Source organism: Carassius auratus, chromosome 9 (assembly GCF_003368295.1).
Source record: "Carassius auratus strain Wakin chromosome 9, ASM336829v1, whole genome shotgun sequence".
NCBI lineage: Eukaryota > Metazoa > Chordata > Actinopteri > Cypriniformes > Cyprinidae > Carassius > Carassius auratus.
In genome coordinates, this window is record NC_039251.1 from 18,679,307 (window position 1) to 18,700,387 (window position 21,081).

Genomic DNA, 21,081 nt, shown 5'->3' on the forward strand with positions numbered 1-21,081 from the left:
ATATTACAGCTATATACAAATATGGACACATCATGGAAAGCATGCAGGTTCACATTTTCACCAACAGTTTTCAAGTGATGGCTCTTTCATCAGCATCATTTTACACAACCTGTAACCCATAAATAGCAGTGCAGATGAAGTATGAAAAGAATGGATTATATATTTATTTACTTATGTCCCCAGTCCCATCCCACCCCTGATTAACAGCAACTTCTCATGCAAATTAAGCTAATCTGGACTCGTGTTGTTTCACTAATTCCAGCATGCAATATATCAAGCTATGACACAACGCCATCTAAGGGTCAAACTCAGGTACTGCTTCTTTGACCCTGCATGCAGTATTTTATCCAAATATCAATTACATAGAGAAAGGAGCTGTTTTAATACAAATCCATATCCTAGGAATCATGCTTTGGCCAGATCAGCATTTGTATGATGTGAATAAGTGATTTCCTTGTATTGCTGAATGTGTGTGTGTGGGCTTAGGAAAGGGACCACAGAAAAAAATTACATGTCTGTAAACAACTTGTCACCCAAAAAATGAGGACCTTTTCATCCTTTATTTTTGTGTTGAACTTCTATCTGTGATTCATTAAATTGAAAATCCTGCTCAGAGATTATTCCATTATTATGTTCTATTTCGAAAACACTTCATACCACCTAGCAAGGGTGTTTCAGTTTGGGTTGCTGCTCCCTACACAATAAATATAACTTTTTTCTTTGTTTTGTTTTTTTCTTTCATTTTCCTGAATAAGCTTGTTCACCTTTTTTACTGGTTTTAACTACTGCAGCACTGGTTTTAAGTTACTCCAGTGGACTGCACACATCACCATGTTACTAACTATACCCAACAATACATTTTAATAAAGATTATTTCAAGGCCACTGTTTGTGTCTCTCCACAGTTTAGAGCAATAGGTCTCCTTATGATGGTCTCTAAGAGAAAATCCACCTTTCCTGATACACAGAAATCTGTTGCACATATTGCACATGGTGATCAGTGTTTATACATTCATAGTTTTTAGTAGCATTTGTGGGTTGCATAAAAGGTTGAAGTGGAATAAAAAATGTGTGCATGTAACAAAGTACTAAGTGTTGGTGTTTGTTAGTTAATCAGTGTCGACCAACCAAAGTGGATGACTACATTTACAGTTCCCTGGAACAGTCCGCTGATAAATGTCTTGCTCAAGTGCACAAGAGGTGATAGTGGAAATTTCTAGCTCACGGTTTGAACCTAGGATGTTCAGTTTGCCAGGTTGCTATTCTACAACCACTACATTTGGTGCAAGAATCTCTATAAGAGAGTGTGCATGCTGTTTTGTGTGTTTTCATTCTCTTAAAAGATGGAAAAAAAGAATGAGTTGTGTTTTCAGAGCTGCAGCCAAGATCAATATCATTTAGGTCCACAATCAGACCTCTCAAAACCAAGACCGCCGAAGTGAAACCTCTGAAACCAAAAAAGTTGGTCTTAACTGACATCACACTGTATCTCCATAGCCCCTTTCCCACTGCACGTCCAACCCGGCATATTGCCGGAACATTGCCAGGTCGCCTTCTGTGTGAAAGCAACCACGTCCCGGGATTGATTCCGGCAATGAACCCGGGACGGGGATCTAGTAACTTGCCGGGTTCGACCCGGGACGAGCGCTGTGTGAACAAAAGCCAGATCTAATGCCGTGTCGAAGTGATGATGCGCGTTATGGCGCGACTCTTTTGATGGGTGTTTTGAAGAAAGATCAACATTCCTCACTTTCCGCGCTTACGCCGAGATCATTCGCTTGCTTCAGTGAAAGTATAATGTGCCTAACGTTTTCGACTTGTGCATTACACGTCACGCGCTGATGTCACGTGTCATTACGGGATCTTTACTGGTTGTGTGTGAAAGCACGCACATATCCCGGGTAAACACTGGCAGTGTGAAAGTGCTAAATCTAGCGACCCAGGAACAAATGCCGGAACACTTTACCCGTGTATTTGCCAGAATCGCAGTGTGAAAGGGGCTCATGACAAAGCCCTGCAGCAAAAAAACTATCACAGGTTTATTCCTACAGACCCTACAAATATTAAATAAAGTGACTACATTACTGTAATGAAACATCTTTGGAAAAAGTAGCTCATTCAAGAAAAAAAGGCAAAACCCTACAGCGTAGATCAAAATGTACTGGTCCAGACAGGAGAACCAAAACCAGGTGATCAGGACTCCAGCTCTGATTTCTGTGGATGTGTAAGTCTCTTTTTGTGTGAGGAATTAAATGCAGTTACCACAGGAGTTTGATTCCATACAGTATAGAGCAGGAGTTGGCACATGCCCAGTGAGTCATTTGATGATATATTCCAGTTCCGTAGATTTGACAAAACACCTAAGTGTCCAGTTACCAAGGTCATAGCCAAGAGTGAGGGTTGAGAATGAAGCCTGCATGGTAAGCCAGGTTGTGGAGAACTCAAAAAAAAAAAAAAAAAAAAATCAAATGGCACTTTTCCTGTGTAGGGAGCTCACTCCAGACCAAAGGTGCTGGTCTCCTCCACAGCAGTGAGCATCTTCTCGTAGAGCATGGAGAAGGAGGGGTAGGGAGGGAGATCCAGGCGGTTAAAGCAGGTGTGAGCCCTACACAAACATATAAAGAGACAATGTGGCATTTTGCTGAATGATAATCACAGTGGGTTAACACAATGATAATTACAGTGAGTTACTGTAATATCACTGTGTGAGACACGAGACATAAAAAATGCTCAGAAATACCGTGGGAGGGAGGTCACTTTGCCCCATTTCTCCACACAGAATCGACGTGGGCCGTTACTGCCCCGCAGAGAGGCAAACCCCTCATAAGGAATGCTAGAAGTGCCTGTAACAAACTGGGAAAAAAAAACAGTACATGTGGACTTGGCTAATTTCACTGATCTTAGTCTCTTATGCTCACCAAGGCTGCATTTATTTATTTATTTTTAAGTTATATTTATGGGCATTTTGTGCTTGAGGACAGTGGAGAGATGACAGGAAAGTATTGGGGTCGAGAGAGAAAAAAATTAATCTTATGATGAGCAATTCTGAAAACAATTTCTGCTTCATATTTTTGAGGAATCTGTGACAATTTTTTGCTGGATTGTTTGCTTAGTAGACGTTTCAAAAGAACAGCATTTATCTTTTAAAAACATTATAAATGTCACCACTGTCACTTTTGGTAAATTGAATGCATCTTTGCTAATCAAAATAATGTTTTTATTTTTGAATGGTAGTATATCAAATCCATTCTGTCCGTGAGATCTGGGTGTACCTGAAGGAGTCGTAGTCTTTGTTCGTTGTTGAAACGCTCCACTGCAGCCCAGAACCATCGAATCACTATGTGGTTATCATGGTAACCTTCAAAGACAGAGATAAAGTCACATTATGATATCCTGCTGTAATATATACATTATAATATCCTGGTGTAAAACAACACCTGAATCTCTTCCAGCAAACATACCTCCTCTGTATTCTGTATGGCTTCTCCAATCGGCTAGGTCAATCTCCGCTGTCCCAGCAATGACCAGCTCCAGCTCTCGGGCATCAAACACGGAGACGAGTCGGACGTCCACCACCTGTGCAGTCACATGGACTCAGATCAACCAGCGTTCAATCATTCATATATTGAATATTCACAGACTCCGATGACATCATACCTCATAGAATCCTCTCACGAGACTCTCTGTCTGCTGGGCCACCCCTCTCTCAATCCGCCACTTCACCATGCGTTCAATGTACTCTTTCTTGTTCTTGTCTGACACAGGGATGCCAGACCCACCCGGCTTCAGCTCACGCTCTGTAATCTGACATAAAGAAAGCTCCAGTTCACTCTCATATTACATCACTTCACAATAACCTTGACTAACTAAAATAGATGTAACATTTCTAAAGAAACGTGTACTGGCCAGTACAAAATTTACAGATATAATCTTGTTCATATCTTTTTAATTGTTAATTCCATTGATAAATTGTTATGATTGGTTTTTGGTTTGGGTGGTTACTAGGGTGTTGCTATTGAGGTTTTAGGCTGTTGTCTGACTCGTGGCAAAGATGTTTGCATATTTGCTTGTTTATTTGTGGCAATTGTTTATTTTTTTTTTTTATAAATGCCTGGTTAAAACTGCAATCATATCACTGAAAAAGAAAATAATTTAATTTAGAAAAGTAATATATAGAAAAACTGAAAAAAATATGAAAAGTATGTTTTAATGCTTTTGTTTTAATTTTTCCCTTATTATGATAGGACAGTGCAGAGAAGATAGGAAGTGAAGTGGTTCGGGAAAGATCCTCAAGCTAGGATTCGAAATATAAATATTGAACTAATTAATGCTAAATGGACAATAAAATGAGAAAAGTACTTTGAATACTACTTTGAGTTTAAAAAAGATAACTGAAAATATATTTTAAAAAATGTCATATTAATATTAATTGCACAATAATAATTCAAAATATGAATACATACTATTCAGAATAACAAATACTAACGGTCTATAAATAAAACTAAAATAACACTTTCTCAGATATGTTACTCTTGTGGGGGTTTAGGGCTTTTCTAGATGTAAATGTCAAATAGTGCTCAAATATTTACCATCAAATATTGAGAGATCAACTCAATCCCAGATTAGTCCTCTAAATATACTGATGCTATCAGCCAACACACACAACAGACACACATATCCATAAGCCATTAGTACCTGTCCAAACACCTCCTCATTGACAGTAAAGGTGAGGTCTAGCATATCCTGAATGTCATTGTCCTTCATCCACTGGAGACTCTGATGGAACTCCTCATCCAAAAACTCTAGATCACTCAAATCACATGGACTGCAGAGAGATAAACCGATGTTACACCCTCAAGTGCTTAAAGGGTTACTCCACCCCAAAATGACAATTTTGTCATTAATCTCTTACCGCCATGTAGTTATGTCCAAAATATCCTAAATTGTGTTCCAAAGACAAACAAAGCTTTTACGGGTTTGGAACGACACAGGGGTAAGTGATTAATGACAAAATTTTCATGTTAGGGTGGATTATCCCTTTAAAAGTGAAGACTCACATGCGAAGAAGGCCTTTGTAGAATGGTCGGGTGAAGAATGCATCCAACAGGTACTGATGAATTAGAGCGAGCCCCAGGATGCGTCCACTGAACCGGAACCTAAAGAAAACAAGATTATTAAAAAAGAAAAAAATATCCTTTAGACATTGGTTGTAAATTAAATTGAATTCATCCATTGATCGATTACCATTCATGATGGTTGTCCACAAAGGCTGACATGGGGCTGATCTGCACAGTGTAAGTGTCATTAGCTGAGTATTCAAATAGTCCATAGTATGGGTTAAAAAGCTCACGGGAAACCAGGAAGAAGAACTCTCTGGATGGACCACTGTAGTCCAGCCTGAAGAAAAACAGACGGCTATATATCATGCACTGACAAATTCCAATCAATGCACAAATATATGTTATTATACTGTAATGTGGTTTAAATTACAAAATGTAAAATTAACTAAAGGGGCATCTTCATTTAAATTACAGTTACAATTATGAGTCAGCTTTGACATCTGTATGAGATAAACACCTGTTGTAACGTAGAAACGTCACTTAAATGATCTCAATAATACCAACCCTTCTTCTCCAACAAAGCTGACGTAAAGCCTGCTTCTCTGTAGGTCTTTGCGAGAATAGCACATGATCTGGTTGAAAGCATCCTCCAGAAGGTGGTCTCTTCTAATTATTAACCTAGTAAGGTAAGTAAAATCTCATTAGGACACAATTAACCAGAGAATCCAGAGAAGGACAGATTCATTTAAGCATATCAAAGTGGCTCCCTATTTGGTGCTGACAGTTAACCACGATGCACCATATTCTTAGGTCTAAAGATCTAGAGCAAAGTATAGTTGTAGAAACAACCAAGCAATGCTAATTTCTTGGTAGAAATGCAAACTAAATTTGAAAAAAATAGAAATTTATCAATATATCTGACTTAATTCAACTGTTAGACAGAATTTCAGTTCTTTCAACAAACCACCGAACTGGTGGACATCAGATGCTTGTTGTTGATGTTTTGAATTCTCAAATGTTTTTGAAGACTGAACTCACTTCACTTTTCCTGGCCCCTGCCCGTAGCCCTTGGTTTCCATTTTGCGGTAAAAGCTTCTTAGTTTGGCCTCAAAATCCCGCTTGTAGGGTGCAGGGGCTCGAGCATTGGCTCGTGGAGTTCCTATGAGCAAAAGAAGATGTGAAGAGCTGGAATGAAAAGTGGGTTGAAACCTACCTTGGGAAATCCATCCACAATGCAAAGCTTTTCCAACAATTAAAAGCAAATATATCACGATAACTTTTTTAAACACATGCATGATCAGGTAAACATACAGATTAGTCCACAGGGTCTTCCACTTTCATTGTTTAGTTTCACTATTTAGTCTTGTAATGGAGAATACAAGGCAGGAAAAAGGGGGCAAACATGGAATTATTTTTGTTAAAATGTGAGTTGGGGTCATGTGACGTCTCACCAGGGGAGCTCTGAGGGGACGCATGACAGTAGCTGGAGAGCAGTAAGGCATTGGGTGGCACATAAGACATCACTTCCTCTTCAAACAGGCTGCAAGGAGAGAGGGCCAGGTAACAGGTGTGTGTATTCTAACCTGAGCTAGGTGTACAAAGTCAGGCCATCATAAAATATATGTACACAGCTTGTTTTTGTTTTTTTTGTTGTTTTTTTTGTTTGTTTTTTTACGTACTGTATACACTACCATTCAAAAGATTTGGGTTGATTTAAGTTTAAAATATTTTTAATGTTTCTTTTTTGTTGTTGTTGTTTATCAAGACTTTATTTATTTGATCAAAAATACAATACCAGCAGTAATATTGTGCCATATTACAATTTTTAATAACTAAATAAAATTGTATATTTTTCAAAAATGTCATTTATTAAATTATCACAATTTAATTTATTACATTTCATTAGGATTCTTTGATGAAAAGAATGTTTAAAGACAGCATTTATTTAAAATAGAAATCATAATTACGTATATTTACTATAAACTCATCTCTGTGTTTTTATAATCATATGTACTGTTTCTGGTGATGAATTTAATGTGATTTTGTAGAGTAAAAATATTTACTTCAAAACAATCTTACTGACCCCAAACATTAGAACGGAAGTGTACAGAACATACACAGTCAACTAATGCATGCGTATCTCAAGCAAAGGGAAACAGGCAGGCATATGATTAGCTGTGATTAATATGATGCAAATGCACACTAACCTGAGCAACATAACTAGGTCTGCATCACTGGACAGACGGGCCAACCCAGTTGGGCCCTCATTGCGGATGAACTGAACCTTCTCTCTAAAAAAAAATAAAAATAAATAAACAACATGGAAAATTTTAGTATTTAGCACAGTCTTTTAAATTTACAGTATGAAATTCTGCACTCTATCAACATCTGTTGTTAAAACACAAAACTGTAGGAAAATGTACCTAAGGGAGTGATTTCTCACAAGCTCCGGCTGTCTTTCTTGCAGAATCTCAAAAATGTTGGGTTGTCTCAGAAAAGCGACAATCTTCTCATTATAAGCTGTAAAAACACAGATGTGTAATGTGTTATGTTATGTCAGTGTGTGTGCACACTTTGTAAACGTGATTGCACACTCACCTACAGGCACCAAGTCCTGATACTGACGGTTTCTTGGCGACCGGCCCTGGACAGGAGGACTCGGAGAGCGAGAGTCATCGGCTACCTGAAACATGAGAGGAGGCTTCACGGTTTCAGTGTATATTCCCAATGACCAGTGTTGGGGAAGGTTACTTTTAAAAGCAATGCATTACAATGCTGAGTTACGCTCTAAAAAAGTAACTCATTATGTTACTTAGTTACTTTTTACAAAAAGTAATGTGTTACATTACTTTTGACTTGCTTCTTAAATCTGGACAAGGTTTGCTTGCTTGTTTTTAATATAAAAAAGTTATTTTACATATGTTAAAGCCCTTTTCGTAGCAAAAGTGAAATAAATAGACCTCAGGCTGACAGAAATGTAAATTCATGTCAGTACAGTAGAGTGTGAGGTAATAAAGAATATGAAGAAAACACTATTCAGCAATAACAAAAATGAAACACAAATGTGTAGTTTTTGCGTATTATGGTTGAATTGGATCATCGAAGGTCAGTAGCAAGGACCATGGTCAGTCAAGATGGTAAACAAAGTAACTAGCATTAGTTATTTCAAAAAGTAATGCGTTACTTTACTAGTTACTTAAAGTAATCTGATTATGTAACTCGCGTTACTTGAAATGTGTTACCTCCAACACTGCGTATGACAAAGCCCCATTAAAGTTTTTTTGAGATACAAGCAATTAATTCAGTATTAAAAAAACTAGTAAATTAGACGAAAAAAAAAAAAAAAAACTCCAGCTGAAATGAGATTTAACTTTGGGCAGGGATACCCACAACTGACAAAAGGACAAAATCCATTCATAAACTTGTGGCAGTGAATGTGTATTACTGAAATCTGTCCTGTATACACAACTGGAGTTCTCACCTCTCCTGCACTGTGGCTGCGCTGGCGGGACAGGTGCTGTCGGTGCGCCAGCAGGCCGCTGGACCGCGAGTTCTGTAAAGGCAGCCGTGGGTCAATAAATGTTGTGGCACGACAGTTATGATCCACAAAGAAGGGCTGTGATACATAAACACATAGACAGAGAGTGTGAGCAAAGAACTGTCCGTGAAACACCAGCAGAAGTTTACAGAACGGACAGGCTGACTAGAATAAATGAGACAAGCATCTGTTCATTGTTCCTGTCAGAGACCCTAATTAAGGCATTAGGAAGCCCACCAGATGGGCTTACATGAACATCCTAAACTCAGCTTTCAGTTTCTGTCTGTACAGTTTGTCCCATTAGATTAGTCATGTGCAGGCCTAGAGGCCCCTAAGAAAGAGCAGGTGCACAGTTCCCAAAGGAGAAAAAAACACAAACACACACCTTCCCAGTGTGGTCGTGTTTCATCTCCCAGCCCCGTGGCAGCTCCAGCTGCTTGTTGGAGAACAGATTGAGGAAGTTGACAAGGTCCCGGTTGTGCTGGTACCGCTCGAAGTGTTGGACGTCCCGTCGAACTTTACTGATCATGTGCTTCAGACACGTATTACTTGTGAACATGCGATAGGCACCCTAAAGGGAAATGAAGAAAACAAATCAGAAAATTATTGCACAGCTCTTTAAATACTTGATTCTGACTGGCCAGTCGAATCACTGAGCAATTAAATATTTTGTTATAATGGCCTGACATGGATGGTTGACCGTTTTCTGTGGCAATATGCCACTCCTAAAAGTCTCATTTTATTCTACATTTAGCAAATAAGCACCATTTTGCAACAACAGTTAGTTACCGAATGCAGGAAAAATGACCTGAGCTCAAATGCAGGAAAAATGACCTGAGAGGAGCTCAGAAAAACAATGTAAGAGACACAAAGACCTGAATGACACAGAAAAATAGAGGAAAACATTTTACAGTGTAGCTAATGATGTTAGCTATAATATAATATAATATAATATATGTACAAACTGTTTGTACTGTTTTATTTATTTATTTGTATTTGACATGCAGAAAAAAAAAAAAAACATTGCGGCCACAAATTAAGTATTAGTTCCCACACATTGTTGATGTGTGGCACGTTCTTTTGTTTTTCACTCCAGTGTTCTGTGTGGTGCTCTGTAGCTTCATAATAATGCTGTCTATACATTATCAATGACTCAGTTCAAGGTGTGTGTGTGTAAAGCACTGATATCTGTGTCTCTGTGTGCTTTAGCTCACAGGATTAGAATGCAGAACAGAGAAGAAGTCTGGACTGGAGAGGAACTTTGCACCGGGAGACTGAAGCAGCAAAGCCAGACGAGAACGTGAGCTGGCTTGACCCATAAAGCCGTCCCTTCGGTATTCTACACGAGAATAGACACATCAACAAGCACAGACTGAACCAAAAATCCACTTATTCTACCCAGACTATGCCATTTTGCATTTATCTCAGCATAGTGATCATTTACTTCCCCAAACAGCATCATCTGTAGATCTCACTTTGATTGACAGCTTACCACCGATGGAGTGGGGCAGCAGTTCTGTCTCTTCAGAAGGAGGATCATCCACTCTTTGTTCCTCAGACCTTTCATTGGTCATAGTTCGACGAATACTCTGATACCTGCCAGAGAGACAATACAGAAATCACACTTTCAGAAAAGTATTACATTACTTTGCACAAATCAAATCAAAGTATCATTTTTTCATTCCATTCATCTTGTCACAATAATTTATTTTCAGGGTTTCACCAATTTTTAAGTGGACAAAAAGTTCAATTAATTTACTGCTTCTGGTTATAACAATTAAACTTCCATTTTCAGCTTAACGAGTTATTATTTTTTTTTGTTGCAGTGTGCAAGTATTTTTTACAACAAACAGCTGGGAAATCTATCGCTTCACATGACACTCTCATGAAATATCAGGATTCCTACTGAATACTGGATCTTGTTCACTGAATTTTGCATACCAAGGTGAATGTGACCACACCTTTGCTGCACAGCTAGCAATTTTTGCTTTCAAGAACTTCATAAGAAGATGAATGTATGGTAAGCCTGTAAAGAATGATCTTAGAATGTTTTAAATTGATTCACAAAAACTTAAGGACAATATTCTGTTTGCTGGGTGTCCTCTCAATAGCTTTGTAATATGGCATGTGAAAAATATAAGTTACTTATCTAACCTGCGGTTGAGTTGCTCCATCTGCAGTATGGAGCTGGAGCGGGTCAGACCCTGGGGAGCAGGTGGGCCAGTGGGTCTCTGCCATGTGGTGGTGCGGTTCACATGATCCACAAAGAAGATACGGCCATGACTGTCAATACGAGCCTCCCAGTCTAAAGAAAAGAACGGTGGGAAATGAGAATGGAGTGTAGAGTGCGGTGGTACCTTATCATGCTGTCAAGCCGAACTGACATTCAGTAATTAGGTGAAAGTGTCCTTACAAATGAACAGAAAACACATAAGCAATGTATTTACACACTCATAAAAGCCACGGAAGCACATGCAGACATACAGAAACACATACACACACTCACTAGGAGGTAAGGGCTCGTCCACACGCTGGTATCGGTGGATGTCTTGTCTTACAGACGGCAGAGAACAAACACGCTGATCGCCGTTGATCTGAGGGACACCTGCAATATTTTACATACAGAATCAGGATGTATTCGAAACTCATATTTGATTCCTTTTCCATCTTACAATGAATTTTCAAGTGAAGGGCAGCTGAATGATTCTGGGAATACCTAATTCTGATTCTGTCTCCGTAATGAAGGTCTCCGAATCCACAGATTCTCCGTCTACTGAAGGCATTAACTCCTCTTCCTCTTCATCCTCCTGTGACACACCGGCTGTCGCCTCCAGGCTCCATCTTCTGGACATTGTGTCCTCAGTCACATCTTCACATTCCTCTTCCTCATTGGCTGATGGTTCTGGTTTTGGGGCGTCCCTCTCTAACTCATTTTTTGGAACGGTTTCTTCAACAACCTCATAAGTTGTGGGTGGGTCATCTGAAAGATCTTCTCCCCCTGGGTCAATGGCTGCCTCTGCCCCTTGTTCTGCCTCCTATGAAGATCAAGTTCATAGAGAACGATTATATTCCTACCCCTCTCTTTGTGTTTGTCAGCATCACACACTTTCAGGTCAAGTGCAAGGGTCAGAAGATCCTACATTTATTATTTTGCCCTACCTATTCATTCAACCAAAAGTACATTAAAATACTTTTTATACATTTCAGTATCTATTAATAATCTCATTTTTAATTTATGAATTTTGATATTTTAGGCCATACGTAAAAAAATGAAAGGGCGATTAAACTATTAAATTAAATTGTATCATACGAAAGAATAAATATTCATTAAAAGAATGAAATTCTTGAAAAGCAAACTCTATTAAGAAATTTGGCATTATGTTTTAATAATAATAATAATAATAATAAGTCAATGTCTGATCTTTTTATGACAAATCAAGTGTGTGTGTGTGTGTGTGTGTGTGTGTGTGTATCACTCACTTCACTTCAGTTCACTTCATTTTGATTTGATTTAGGTTTTAGTCATTTTGTTATATAGTGATTTTTGTTAGTTTTTAATTTCTATGTTTAAATGTATAATTGATCAAGATATTAGTTTTAGTAATTTAAGTACTTAAACTTATTTTTATTTCCAAAACATTTCTAATTTTGTGGAATTTTTTAAAGTATACATTTTCATATGATTATACTGTTTTTTTCATGATTTGTATTTGTTTTAGTTAACAATTACAACGCTGTTTTAAACTAGATTTGTGAAAGGACTGGACACTTTTAAAAGATGGTGGACACTCTGAAATGTCATTGACCGACTTAAACTAATTGTCTTCTTTCAGTAAACCTGCATCTGACCTGAGAAGCAGACACAAGGCCTGGGCTGCAGTCAGATGCCATTGAAGAGATATCAACTTCAGTTGCCAGCTCCTCACTGGGTGCAAGCCCCTCTTCCTCGTCTTCTTCCTCTTCCTCTTGCCTCTCTATCAGACTGGCGGTTTCCACCTCAGGGGCCACTGAACTCGGCACAACCTCTGGCTCAGGAGCCACCTCTGGTCCTATATTCAGAGTCTCTATTTCAGACTCCAGCTCTGCCTCTTCTGGAGGTTCCTCTACAGTTCTTTCAACCACAGGTTCTGTTATTGGTGGTTTTGTGGGGATGTTTTGAGTCCTTGAAGCGCTACTAAATGTAGGTAGCGTAGCCTCTGTAGCAGCGGATCTTTCCTCATCTTCATCTGAGTCAATATGCAACATAGCGCTGAGGCGCGTATGTGTGGGAAAGCTAGATCGTAGTTTGGGAGAAGCTGCCCCAAAAGGCCTATCTCCCGGGCCCTTAGGGGCATCAATGGCATCAAGCTGCTCACTGAAAGAAACCTGTAGCGGGTCAGGTGAAGAAGGGGCTTCATCGTCCAGGGTGGTACCATACATCTCTGTGTCTGGGGAGGGAATGCTGCTCCCGTCACCATTTCTATGGGAACCCAGGGAGCCAGTGGGGGAAGGGCCTGCTGATGGGACAGGGAGAGGATGGGGCAGATCTTCATCATCTGAAGGGGTTCCAGGAGCTCCATTGAGGGCTGCTGCCCCCAGAATCGTCTCAGGAGAAATGTCTATGAGAAGTGGGTAACATTATTTCAAAACCATTGAAAATGAGCAGCTTAGTCAGCGTAAATGTGCATGTGATCTTACCATCTTGGCCCATAGATGTAACATCCACTTTAAAGTGCATTTGACCGCTCACATGATCAGTGGGCAAACGACGACATAGAGAGAAGCTCAGTGATTGGTTCCTGAAGCCATATAAACACACATTTATTTACACATATTGAGTACTGGTGTAAATTTTGGGGTTGGTAAGATGTTCTTGAAAAAAAGTATCTTATGCTCACGAAGGCTGCATTTATTTAATCAAATACGGTAAAACATAACTATTGTGAGATCTAATTTTAGTTTAAAATGTTGAAAAGAGTGGTGCTGCTTAATATTTTTGAGGAGAACTTGATACATGTTTTATCTTTTTTTCTTCCTCGAGCTTCTTTGATGAATAGAAAGTTCAAAATAACAGCATGGATTCAAAATAGTTATATTTCTTAACATTATACAAATGTCTTTACTGTTAATTCAGTGCATCCCTGCGGGACAAAAATTCAACGCTGCCATCACAGAAATGAATGACATTTTAAAATATATTAAAATAGAAAACAGCCATTTTACATTGTAATTATTTCACAGTATTACTTCTTTATTGTCTTATTGAGCATAACAGATTTCTTTCAAAAACATTTTAAACACTCTTCTCAACCCCAAACTTTTGTACAGTAGTGTATTACTGATCAGTTAAACTGTGACTAAAAGCAGTGTTTATGTTCAGAAACATGTTTGTTTAGATAAATGACACATTATATTGTGGTGATGATGCTCACCCTGATGCGTGTCTCTCCAGCAGCATCTGCACCGGGATGTTCAGTTGACCCAGAAAGCGCTTAATAATAGGTCGACTTTTAGCAAACTTGTCTTTGACCTCAATCACTAAGACGTCTGTCATAAGAGCCACAAAAGTGTGTTTCTAGATGGAAAAACAGAGAAAATTGAAAAAGAAAAAAAAACAACCTAATCTTCTTTGTCTGAACTGATCCAGTACTTGTTTATTTGCCAGTGAATGTGTTTGTATTTTCATGCCGTGTATTGGAGAGTTTGTTTCTCTTTGTGTGTGTGTGTGTGTGTGTGTGTGTCACCTCTCCATGCCACACAGGATTAGTAGTGTTAGTTGTAATGCCAGATCGTCTCTCTTGACCATGATGAGAAAATGTCGGGAAGCAACTTTTCTTGCCAGGATGAATGCTCATCTTCAAATAAGGGTCTGGGTTAAAAAACATCCCTTTTTTCAGCCCCACAGCCCGGATATCTAAAACAAACAACAGTCCAATCAGCAATAAAAACAGCTTGAATAAATCTGCCAGCAGGATAACCGCATTAGAAGTTATTTGAAGTGTATAATTCATCATTTGATCGTTGCCTTCTGTCTTACACACAGAAAGTGTACCTGATAGAGTAAAGCTGACCAATTTCCGGCTGCTGTCTGAAGCTTGCTGTCCTTCACCTTGACCGTCGACCTAGAAGATAGACTGATGTGAGAAACAACATACACCTGGCCTTCTTGTGTAATAAACACAGACTTACAAGGATAAATAATAAGTGAAAGTGACATGACATACAGCCAAGTATGGTGACCCATACTTAGAACTCGAGCTCTGCATTTAACCTATCTAAAGTGCACACACACAGCAGTGAACACACACACACACACACACTGTGAACACACACACACGGAGCAGTGGGCAGCCATTTATGCTGCGGCGCCCAGTTGGGGGTTCGGTGCCTTGCTCAAGGGCACCTCAGTTGTGGTATTGCCGGCCTGAGACTCGAACCCACAACCTTAGGTTTAGGAGTCAAACTGCCTACCACTAAGCCACGACTTCCCCCAAGTATTTTAAGCAAGGAAGAAGCTCCCATATCTATATGACTGAGTTCCCTATATCCATCCAGCGACATGATAAATAGCCTGCACTTATGGGAACTGAGAAATGTCCGACCTTCATGTGAGCTTGCAGTCAAACAGCCATTTAGCACTTAACACCCCATGTACTGTAACCTTTCCCAATCCATACATAGTCTGGCCTGTAGCGAACAAGACAGCTACAGTAGCTACAGAACAGCATCTTTAAATCTTACTGACCCCAAACTTTTCAACTTTGAGTGCAACTCATGCTGTTTTCAACACAAAAATGATATCAAAAGAATAATGTCTACATACACGCACACACACACACACTCAAAACTGACCGAAGCTCTGGGGTTCTTGACTGTGATGCAGGGAGTTGTGGCTCTCAGTGCACCGCTTACTCCATGATAGTACTTAAAACAGATCCTTGTCTCAGCTAGAAGAGATAACCAGAGAAGTGCCGACATAATAATTCTGCACCATAATATTTGTAGAGTCTGCGTGATATTTTTATAACCTTAAGCATTGCTAACGTTCAGTATTTCAAGCTGAATTCTGGGCACCAAGAATGTAAAACAGGTTCATGCAATTTTAAAAATCTTCTGTCTAACCTCCTAGTGCATTAAATATTTTATAACATCAAGGTGGAGGTCAGCTGTTGGCTGCAGTGACACTCACCTTCAAGGAAGTACGGTCCTGCCTCCAGCCTCCAGAAAATCTGACCACACTGTGTACCGTTAACCCCGCGGTTCTTGCAGTCCCACATATTTGATGGACAGGTCTCATCTATAAAAATACATAAAATAAACCATTGTATCTACATTTCTGTGTGTGCATGTTTAAATCCATTCAAAACAGCACCACATGATGATGACAAATTTCACTAGCAATACAGATTCTACAGCGGCAGTGTAAATTACATTACACAGCATTAGTCATCTACTAAAGAACAAATGTAGGGCAGATTACATTGAAGCCTTTACTGAATATCTGCTTAGTTGTCGAAACTTAGAGCCCCTTAGAGATAAGACCCCTGCGAAGGTAAAGTTTTGCTGGCCTTCAATTCAGTGGTTAGTGGCTTTGTGCCCAGATGTATCACTTTGCTCCGGGCTCATATTTTTACATGACAGTGAGGATTTGTGATCTTAGTGTTTAAGGAGGAGGATTTAAGGTCACAGAGGGTGAATGGATCCATACATGAAATAATTTATTTAAATTCATACAATACAACTAGATCAAATCTATTGTAAATCAAGTGTATAAACTCAATAACCCCAATTCTTACCTATGTGGTACATGCCAATCCAGTCTGTAGCATCCACCTCTTCCTTGATATCCCACGTGATGACCAAGTTCTGGCCCCGGCCCAGAGTGAACTCTAAAGTAGAAGCTGTGAGCGAGGATCGCCCTTGAGAACTGACCAGGTCTGTATCACTGTTGGCTCTGGGGAGTCCAGCTCCAGTCTGCTCGGCTCCACCGCGCTCGGCTAAGCTCCGAAGATTCTCCGGGCTGAGCGTGTGCCGCACATTTGGGCTCCGTCTACGGCCTGCAGTCTCCCGTGTGGCCAGGTGATCCCGCCCCTGAGGCGCCATGCCTGACGCCGGGCCGGAGCGGGGCCTGGACGGGAGAACTGCTGTGGCGAGAGAGGGGCGAATGGTGGCAACTGTGTGGGAGCACGTCTATAGACTGGGTGAGTTTGAGGAAAAAGCCGGAATGATGGAGGTCCCTGTCCTGAATCCTGGATCAGAGCTGGGCTGACCTGTAATTGTCTGGTCATACAGGTGAAGGACCAGATAGGCCTGTCATCTGCTAGAGCACTTGGCTGTGATAATGACGATTGACCTTAACGATTTGAGAATGAGGTATTTAATTAATCTTTAATGAGTCTAAAAGAGCTTAGTTATTTCCATTGATTGGCCAGTGGGATCCAGCTAGCAAGCACAGTCCTTCTCGGCTCCTAAGAGAAGATCAACAACACATTCTAAGAATACACATTGAAGGAAAAAAAAAAAAAGTATAACTTTAATTCAGGGTCTTAAGAATCTAATGAACAGGAGTTAAGGGTAGGAAAAAGATAGGGGAAATGGTAAGGAAAATGACAAGAGAGAGAGAGAGAGAGAGAGAGAGAGAGAGAGGAACAAGGAAAGAGAAAGTTCAGTAAAGAGAAAATACTCAAGTACAGTGTTTCCCCTAACCACTATAGATGACTGTTAATTACAAAGTTGTTTTAGAACTATATTTAAACTACTATAGTAATTTTTCTATTTTCATTTATAATTTTTACATTTATAATTTTAGTAGTAGTTTAAGTTTTAGTAGTTTTGTTATTGTCATTTTTTATTAGTTTTTTAATATTTTTTTATATAGCTTTTTTATTTCATTTAATTTATTATTATTATTATTATTATTATTATTCTGCATATTATATTATAATTATTTATTTTATTTATTAGCTGGTGTAAGCACTTTTGACTATTAAGCAAGTTTTTACGGTCAAGTTTTCATCTCATTTTTATATTTTATTGTATTACACCTATATTTTCAGATTTAATTAACAATAACACTTTTTAATTTATTAAATGAATCAAATTTCATCCAGTGACGAACTCTAAACCCTAAACTCTTTTGGACTAGTTGTCAAAAGAATCAGTTCATAGGAGTCATTTGTTCATGATTTGAACTACACTGGTTGGTTTTTGATTCCCTGAAAAGAATCAGCTCATAAGAGTTATCTGATCATGAACCACTGGTCTACGCTGGTCACGTATTAGTTTTGTGCACAGCCCATGGGGAAAACTCCAGAAAGGCCTGTTTCTGTCTTGTTAAATTGCTCAGTGGTTAAAATGTACCCAAGAATTCCTAAACAAGCAGCTTTACAGACAAATAAAAAAAAAAGTGTATAATAAAAAATACTTGAGTTAAGCAATAATTCATGGTTTTCCTTTGTTTTGTGCTGTGTCCACACATCATGTAGCATCTAAAAATCAACTGAACTGTTTTTTTGTCTCCTTTCTTAAAATGTGCCTCCCAAAAAAATTGGCCTCTTATGGCCATTTGACAGTTCTCCAAAGGCACCTCAGGTTAATTAAGCACTGATGGGGGGGATAGTGGATATCATTTCTTTATACTTCCCAGCATCTTTGGTTTTTTTAACCCATTCCAGCTCAACCATCCTTCTCATTTATATCTCAAAAATCTCTGCGAAAAAAAGAATGTTATACATTTCTAAATAGTGCTACTAAATTTACTGCTGGAAGAAGGTGATTATTTTATTGTGCTAAAATATATAATGTTTCTGCTGGCTATACAAACCACATTCAAACTCCATACTCACTAACTTCTAAACTTTTAATAATGAACTTTTAATAATCAAGTTATTAACTAATACTGACAAACATTAAACAGCATTTACATAGAGCCCCATGTATGTGCTACAGTTACTAATGTGGATCACCAGATTGTACGTGCAATATGTGCACTTGCTTTTTGAAACACTTTAAATTAGAAGTCTTACACTGCAGATTAACAGTGTATTGCATGTCTGAAAACTGCTTAAGCGAGCACGCATGTGTGTATGAGTGCGTTACAGGAGTTGATGTCAGCACCAAAAGTTTCTGCAGTGTTTGCATGCGGATGACACCTGATCTTACGGACCATTAAATAGTAAATGAGGTTTGTTCACCTATGCATGAATGCAGTGTTTGCTATTGCTACAGGAACCCCTCTGTGCAATAGCGGAGGTTACTGCAGTCTTTGGTTCTTGACATAACGGGCACCTTGGGAAGCTGGCACAGAGAATGGGCACAGGAGCATTACTGTTCTGCTCACAGCAGGTGTCATCCATTAACAATCTCAGGTCTGCTCCTTTTGGGTCAGCATGGATGTACCAATTTACTTTTTAATGACTGATCAATATTTTCTTCACAAACATTGTAAGTGTATAATTTGTAAGGGTTTTCTTGCAACTGTTGCAGGGGTTAATTCTAGAAAAGGCAAAGAACTACAGGGGTCTTTCTCACATGTCACGAATAATGGATAATTTAATCAAACATTCATTCTGCCACCTCCTGCTTTCCCTCACATCTCACCCATCTCTCTGCTAAATGATAATGTGATGCAGCATTATAAATATAGAATAACTGGGAGAGAACTGCAGAGTACATAAGGATGTCCAAATCAGCGTGCAAATTATGCAGTGACTTTCAGGGATCTGACCTTTTAAAGGGATTTCTATAGGTATTTCTATTCGTAGATTAGTTAATCTTACATACTACACCGTAAGCTATATGGCACTTGTTACGATATTGCAATCTTGCGGTAAAGAAAATACAAAATTTTCATTGCAAAAAAAATAAAATTAAAAGAAATAAGAATCTAGATCAGCGTACTAGACTATTGCTTACTTGTATGAAAGTGAACGCATACAAATACACAGTTTATCTCCCACCCAATTTCATTTTATCATCCTCTTCGTATTTATTTATTATAAAATTTATTGGAAGATTTATTTAATTGTAAAAAAAAAAAAAAAAAAAAAAAAACATATTAAAGAAAAAAGCCTAATAATTTGTAATAGCCTATATTTTTTTTACTCACAAACGCTTGTATTACGTCATATGAGTTCGATCTTCTCTCGAGCCAATAGGCGCGATCCAGCATATTCCTCACATGAAGTAAAAAAGAAAAATCTTTTTTTTTTTTTTTATCTGCAGGTAAAGCCCAGCACGCGCACAAATTCCACAGAGCCGTGACGGCTTTTCTCACGACACGCATCGCATGCAGCGCTATCGGGTAACGCAGGGAATTCCCTTCGTCATGTATTCACACATCATGATCTGCAGAGAATCAGCATGCTGCATTAACATAAGCCATCACCCAGCGCATATGTATTTCTGAACCTCTGAGTCAGCCAAGCTTACGCACCGTTATTAGGCTACATCTAGAAAAAGAGACGCAAATACAAGTCAGTCACAAGATGTAGCTACGCATTAAAACTGCACAATCATAAAACACATCTTTTTAACACATCGGCTGCATACTACAGCACGCATCAAAACACAGTACATTGTGTAACCGCGTACCTGCGCATCAACCTGATGTGTCCATGGAAGCGCCAACAAAATCCGAGGCGCAGAGGCGAATAGCCCGAGTTAATAATGCCGCTTTATCGCGCTTTCCTCTTTGGATTCCCTTTGGCAGCGATGCGTCGCTATATTCAAGGCCTCTTCGTCCACTGTAGCGAGATATAGTCGCTTACCCGAAGCAGAAATCACGACTGAGGGGATAGTTCCCTTTTGCACAGGTTGACAGATGAGCTATAACATCCTGGATTACAGCGCGATCTATCTGATCTGACGCTTCTGAAGACTTGATCTCAACGCCTGTGTAATTACTCTAGAAACACGTCGGGTTTCCCTGTGGACGTGACACCCGCTTCGTCCGTTCGCGCAGCGCATGCAGCGGTGGTTATAACGCAGTTATAAGGCGCTCCGGAGCTGGAGCTGGAGCAGTGTGAGAGCAGCGGGGTGGCGACTGCTGGGGAACACATCTGTCCTGCACACACACACAACACAAACCTTCACATCACATGTGTATGGACTGATCACTCCACACCTCATTATAATGCAGTCTATAAAGAATAATGCAGGTATATCAGCTGGGAAAATTATAACGTTATCATTATAATTGTGTTGTGGACTGCAATTATTTTACATTTAGAAGTATTATTATTATTATTATTTACATTATCGTCATAAGAACGGGCTTTAACATAAAAATGGAGTCATTTGAAACATTGATTTGCATTAACTAATGGCAATTAAAAAGGGTTTAAATATATATTAAAGTTTTAAAACTCATGGGGGAAAAAAGTTCAGTCCTCTGGTATTGAACATTAAGGGCCACATTTCCATTCCACTGTAGATGAATCTTCTCTTTGATGTGATTGTACTCGACTCTATAGCCTGTGCTTGGTTGAGGACAGCATTTGTATTC

The 21,081-nt window shown here is 39.1% G+C and overlaps 1 protein-coding gene across 1 annotated transcript; it reads right to left on the bottom strand.

Moving 5' to 3' along the window:
* Positions 1–1,940: 1,940 nt before the first annotated feature.
* LOC113108614 (E3 ubiquitin-protein ligase HECW2-like) lies at positions 1,941–20,485 on the bottom strand. Its single transcript, XM_026271818.1, has 30 exons — positions 20,169–20,485; positions 16,373–17,044; positions 15,766–15,873; positions 15,429–15,523; positions 14,629–14,698; positions 14,321–14,490; positions 14,009–14,151; positions 13,275–13,375; positions 12,447–13,195; positions 11,314–11,632; positions 11,104–11,202; positions 10,752–10,902; positions 10,090–10,193; positions 9,812–9,936; positions 8,983–9,168; positions 8,541–8,675; positions 7,658–7,742; positions 7,483–7,579; positions 7,267–7,350; positions 6,511–6,599; positions 6,098–6,218; positions 5,624–5,737; positions 5,244–5,396; positions 5,057–5,155; positions 4,695–4,824; positions 3,657–3,803; positions 3,461–3,575; positions 3,272–3,357; positions 2,740–2,852; positions 1,941–2,604 (listed from the first exon to the last, which is right to left on the bottom strand). Exons 2-30 carry the CDS (start codon positions 16,677–16,679, stop codon positions 2,493–2,495), a joined length of 4,407 nt encoding a protein of 1,468 aa, XP_026127603.1. The 5' UTR covers positions 16,680–17,044; positions 20,169–20,485; the 3' UTR covers positions 1,941–2,492.
* Positions 20,486–21,081: the final 596 nt, after the last annotated feature.